The 6049-nt window shown below is 49.8% G+C and overlaps 1 protein-coding gene across 1 annotated transcript in view; it reads right to left on the bottom strand.

Annotated features, from left to right (window-relative positions):
- clcn2 (chloride channel, voltage-sensitive 2) overlaps window positions 1-6049 on the bottom strand; it is a 78655-nt gene that overhangs the window by 4042 nt on the left and 68564 nt on the right. Inside the window, exons 16-20 of the mRNA XM_015397422.1 lie at window positions 5687-5754; window positions 5368-5442; window positions 2097-2135; window positions 1381-1485; window positions 148-234 (exon numbers count right to left, since the gene is read on the bottom strand). Coding sequence (XP_015252908.1) covers window positions 148-234; window positions 1381-1485; window positions 2097-2135; window positions 5368-5442; window positions 5687-5754 — 374 coding nt within the window. The remainder of the gene's footprint in view (window positions 1-147; window positions 235-1380; window positions 1486-2096; window positions 2136-5367; window positions 5443-5686; window positions 5755-6049) is intronic.

Below are 6049 nucleotides of genomic sequence, written 5' to 3'. Positions count from 1 at the left end.
TGACCATGGAGGCACCATTGACCAAAGCGTTTACAATGACTAGAGGAGGGGCTGCTGCAGCGCTGCACGACCCACAGACATGAGCAGGAATAGATTCTAATGATCAACCATGAAATGCAGCATAATGAGAGCAGAGAGGAGCCCTACCTCCTTCAGGGAAACCACCCCGATGAGGCGCCCGATGCTGGTGACATAGGCGTGGTCAAGGCCCAGCAAGGAGAAGATGGTGTGAGTCTACAAGGAGGGAAACACAGAGTTAGCATCTTCTTTAGCAGAAGTTAGCCATGCTCCGCTAGCTTAGCAGCCACCAGAGGGAGCATCTGAGTCCTGGAAGCAAGGCGCCTGTTAGAGACGTCTGAGGTTCGTATTTACGCCGCTGGGAAACATTCAGAACGTTCTGCTGCTCAGAGGCGGTTAGCAGCAAACTGATGCATGAAGGAGGTGACCCAGACAACGCTGCTGCAGCTGCTCTGCACTGATGCTCAGCTGGCTGAAACACTTTGCTGCTAGTCAGAAGATTCACGCAGAAAGTTTGTCTGCTAAGTTGGTTCCCACCTCAACCATCAGTGGGTGGAGAGAAGGTTCCAGATCTGATTCCATTAAGTCCAAACCAAAGCTGCTAGCATCTGGCTAGCATCCGGCTAGCATCCGGCTAGCGACCAGCTACTAACCTGCTAACAACCAGCTAGTCTGGGGGAGGAGGGGGCGGTTTGGGGCTGAACCAGAGCTTAATGAAAAACACCACAGGAGCTACAGAAGAAGAACGCCGTGAGGCTGAATGTTCGTCTGATGAAGCTCCGCCTCCTTCTCATCATCATCATCAGACTGATTATTATTATTACTGGATCCAGTCACATGATGCTGGGAGGAAAAGGCCTCACCGAGGTTTTCTTCACATTAAATCTGTAAAATATTTCAGGTGCAGCTGGACTGAATGTTCAACTACTTCCTCATCTGCTGCTCTCACTCCTCCTCTCCTCCTGCTTGCTCCTCCTGCAGGAGGAGCAAGCAGGAGGAGAGGAGTGAGACACTCCACCCCAGAGAGGCTCTTCCTTCCAACAGGAGCCTCCTTTAGCCTCCTTTAAACAGCCTGAAGAGAATAAATGATATCAGGTGGAGCAGGTGGAGGCTGATTGTTCATGGAAGATGGAAAGAAGAGAAATATTAAAAACTTTAATAGAAACACTTCTAGCTGCTCTGGATGGAGAATATCTGAACATTGACTCTGTTTGATAAAGTCTTGGACTTTGACTAGGCCATTCTGACCCCTGAATGCACAGCATCATTTAAAGATCTCCATGAGGAAAACCATCCGTCCTTCTGCCTCCACCTGAGAAAGCAACATGAGGAAGACGTCTGTAGCTTCAGCTCCAAACAGACCTTATGCAGCGACGTGCGCTCCACCAGCTGGAAAGGGGCGGGGTCAATCTTGCAGGTGCTGAAGTCCACCTGCTCATCGAGTTGTTTCTCCTCCCACTCTGCGATCTGCAAACCACACAGATTAGAAGGTAGTGAATAAAAACAGAAATGTTGAGCAGAAGGAGAGTTAGTTTGGTCTCAGTTAACTAAAACAACTAAACTACCCGACATGAAAGCGGTTAGTGAGAAACGTAGAAAACAGGAAGTGAAGTTTGTTCAGCGTCTGGTAGCAGATGAGGTCTCCATGACTAAAGCATCAAACTTTCCAAAGATCCCATCATTAAATCAAAGGGGACTATAGTGAGACAGGAAGTGGATGTAGAGTCGCCCTTTAAGTTGAGGGATGATCTGATTGATCTCGATCTATGCAGTGAACTGAACTGTGATCAAACAGCTGCGGAGCGGTCCGAGCCGCAGGCTCGGCGTGGTCTGAGCCAAGCCCGGGAGCCCCGACCCCCGCCGAACCCGGGAGCCCCGGCCCCCGCCCAGCCCGGGAGCCCCGGCCCCCGCCGAGCCTGTGGCTCGGACCGCTCCTCTCCGACAGTATGGAAGGAGTTCCCTCAGAGGGGCCCCCAGAGCTCAGCTCTGCAGACCCTGAAGATCCTAAATCATTACCATGATTGCATCATAATGAGCATGCGCTCCTATTGGTGGGACGTATCAAAGGCGGGGCTTACCTCTCTAAGCGTCATGTCGTCTTCCACGTCTCCATCTTCCTGTGGATTAGAAACAGCAGAAGGTAAATCTCAGAGGAACCGATGTTCTGGAACATCTCTACCATCTACAGCTGAACATCTGGACTAAGCTGCTCCAGAAAACTCCGGCAGGACTGGATGAGGGACTGAAGGAGCCGTTAGAGGACAACTGAGACGGCGGGGGATGTCATGTATGGGTTGGCATGGTAACGGATGATTATGAGATGAGTCTGTCATTGTTTGAACCACAGCAGGTCAAAACCTACAGCAGGTTTTAGAAGGGGGGATGGAAGAGATGAAGGTTCTACATGAAGAAGATCTAGAATTCCTCCTCTTTCTCCTCCTCTCTCTTTATCTGAAACGACTCCAGTGGCTCTGATTGTTCTCCTTATCAGCTGGAATGAGTTCCTGTTAAAGCGGCTCTGCAGAGGAACCAGCTGAGAGGAATGAAGGTGCAGGAGCCCTGAACTGGATTCACAGGCTGCTCTGATGGTTCCACCATCCTGCTGCCACAGGGCGCCCTGACTCAGAGAGGCTCCTTTAGGGTTTAGGGTGAGCAGCAAAGGGGTGAGACAGGGGGCAAAGGTCACCACGCCAGGCTGGAACCTGTGACCGCCACATTGAGGACCAGAGCCTCCATACATGGGTCACACCACTGCCCCCCTGCTCCCCTTCTCCACTGCCCCCCTGCTCCGTTGCCCCCCTGCTCCACTGCACCCTACCCCCCTTCTCCACTGCACCCTACCCCCCTTCTCCACTGCCTCCCTGCTCCGTTGCCCCCCTGCTCTGCTGCCCCACTGCACCCTTACCCCCTGCTCTGCTGCCCTCCTGCTCTAATGCCCCCCTGCTCTGCTGCCCCCCTGCACCCTGCCCCCCTGCTCCACTGCTGCTGTGGTACAGAGGTCTGTTTCAAAGCTTCATTAATTCTTGACTTCAACAAGAAAAAAGAGCTGATATATTCACCAATAATTCACGCAAACTCAACACAAAGACGGATGTTGAAAGTTGTGAAGTGTCAGAAAAAGGAAAAATGAACAAAAACAAAAATAAAAGCCCAGAGTTGATTCTAAATAACTTATCAGGGAAGCAGGAGAATAATGGGAGGAGCGAGGAAGGAGGCAGCGTCCGTCTGCATCCGGCTCCTGCATCACTACTTAGGGAGGGGAGGGGCTGGTGACGGAGCAGGAAGGACAAAGACATAAAGGAACCAATCAGGGAGCGGCAGGACCTGAAACGGTGGTGAGCTTCGCCAGGGTGCTTATTGGTGGATATCATACCTCTGGTCAGGTAGGAGAGTAAAGTTACTGAGTTTATGAAGCAAAAACAGAAAAACCTGTAAAAGAGCGGCCAGACCCCCCCCCCACTGTAAACAACCTGCCTCTGCTTCAACACTGGACCCAAACAGGAGAAGGAAGTGTGCTCACCAAGAGGAAACCCTTCAGGCTGGGGGGGGGCTCCTGGTGAACGAGAGGACATGAGATGCTGAGCAGCAGGACCTGTGGACGCCTTCAGGCGCTACGTGCAGAGAAACCCTGCTGGATTCCAGGCCATGAATTTAGCAGACATTCATGCAAAGCCCACTGATCAGGTGGAATCATTTCAGCTCGGCGCTCCGGTCGTCGCACGACGCCGCCGATCCCAGAATGGGACGCTTTGCAGGGGGAAGGTCATTTGATTTGAAGCGGCCCAGATCATGGTGAACATCCCTGCTGTGATGGAAAGCTACATGCACGGCAGGACGGGACCCAACATGGCCGCCTCTGTTCAATCAGTGTCTCTGCCGGATCCGTCCCATCAGCTACCAACCAGGTAAACATCCGGGTCGCCTTCATTTCACAGTGAATGACGGTTTTCCTTCCCTAAAACTAGTCAGCGTCATAAAATATGTGTTAAAGGTTAATAATCCTGAGAAAATAAATGCATTAAAATAATTTCTGTTTTATCCTCTGTTCCTGATCTGCACAGGAAATGGATGCTACGCTACTTCCAGGAGCTAACTTGATCAGCCTGGATTTAGACATAAATCTAGTCTGAGTTTTATGTTTTCCTTTCGTGCTAACGTTATGCTATATAGGCCTAATCTAAAGAAAGAAACGACTAAATGCAGATAAACGTGGTTTAATCAGATTTACTGCTCTGATCAACATGATGATGTTTAATGGAGAAAATGGAAAAAGCATCAAAATTGTCTCTAAAAAGTCAGAAAACGTGTTTTAAAGATGCGTACTAGCATTCTTTAGAGAGTAAAGGGTAGAAATAATGAATGTTAGGACTATAGTGACGTCATGGCGACCGGGATAAAATCTGTTTGCATAAACGAGCTGATGGTACGGATCAGGGAGCGACATGGGCGGCACATTTTCAGTCACCACAGATTTCTGGGGGGGGGTCACTCCAGAAACAGGGCGGGGCCTGCTCTGGGAGGCAGTCACTGATTGGACACCTCGGGTGACCCGCTCCATGAACGGCTGCATGCTGGACATGATGAGAAACACTTGACCAGAACTGCGCCACGTTTCCTCTGGTTCAGCTGAACCGACCTTAAAAGATGGAGGCTTTTATTTTTCACGGCTCAGAACGTCTCAGCAGATTTTAAACACGGCTTTCAATCAGCCAAAATGGCTCCATAAAGCTCTTAGCTCAGCTGTTTAGGTGTTTGTTTTGAAAAGCTTCATATTTTTTGTGGGGATGTTTCTGTGAAGCGAAGCAGCGGTGATGCTGAAGCGTCGTTATGCAGAAATGAAGATCAATTAACTTAAATATGAGCAATGCTTTTAATAAATGTTGGTAAAATATGACTGAAATATAAAATGTTTATAAAATCATGAAAAACAATCTTAAAATGTGCCAAAACATTTTAAATGAAGGAATCTTTTTTTTCTCATTTTTAGTGCAGTTCACCTTCCAAGATGAAAAACAAAATGCCTCCAACTTCTGTGCGTCTAACACGATGTTGGTGGTCTCTTATTGGTCAAGTGTTTGTCAGTGTGATGGTTCCTGACCAACAGGCCGATGGTAACTGGTTAAACTGGATGGATCAGGTGAACAGTTAAAGCAGTGAAGGTCAGAGGTCAGGTTACAGGTATGATCAGACAGAATGATCTAAACTCGATGGGGCAGCGTCGGCTGAGCTCAGCCCAGATGGCGGCCCATCGGCGCTGAAATGGAATGGCTGTTTGGCGGCTGCTCGGTCGGTCGGTCGGTGCAGCGAGCGGTTCCAGGCATGCTGGGAGCCCGGTTCGGTGGCTCTTACCACGACGGATATCCGGACCCGTTTGGACGGCCTCCTTTGCTCAGGAGACACGGGACTCTCCAAGTTGTTGTTTTTCTTCCAGGGTGACGGAGGACAAGCATACAGAGTTAACAACCTAAATGTCAGCTTGACTTTGAGAAGACATGAGTACAGATGGAAACATCTGGTCTCCATGGTGACAGAAACTCAGCCTAGAGAAACAGTCTGTTAACAGGAGGCTGCAGACGCAGTAGAGCTGAGATTAGGAGTGTGTGTATGTGGGGGGGGACTGTAAGTGAGAGAGAGACTGTGTGGGAACACAGCATGAGTGTTATCTCACCTCTAGAGCTTCTATGTCTGGACTGGAGCAGAACAGGCTCTTCAAGGTGCCGGAATGGTCCTGTGGGCCTGCAGGAGGAAGACAGGAATTAAACTCATTGCTTAGCTTAATGGTCATAGACCAGCATGGAGACCTGCTCCTGCTCCGACATGGCAAGTCTCCAGCTGGTCTGGATGGAGGGACCTTCCTCCTGTTATGTGAAGGAGAAACTCTTCATCAGGACCCCATAAAAGCTGCTGTGCTAAAGCTGAGCTGCTAAAGCTGAGCTGCTAAAGCTGAGATGCTAAAGCTCAGCTGCAAAAGCTGAGCTGCTAAAGCTGCTGTGCTAAAGCTGAGCTGCTAAAGCTGAGCTGCTAAAGCTGA

The sequence above is a fragment of the Cyprinodon variegatus genome, unplaced genomic scaffold (genome assembly GCF_000732505.1).
Source record: "Cyprinodon variegatus isolate N-32 unplaced genomic scaffold, C_variegatus-1.0 Scaffold861, whole genome shotgun sequence".
Lineage (NCBI taxonomy): Eukaryota > Metazoa > Chordata > Actinopteri > Cyprinodontiformes > Cyprinodontidae > Cyprinodon > Cyprinodon variegatus.
Note: the sequence above shows the minus strand (reverse complement) of the source record. Positions and strands in the feature narration are given on the sequence as shown.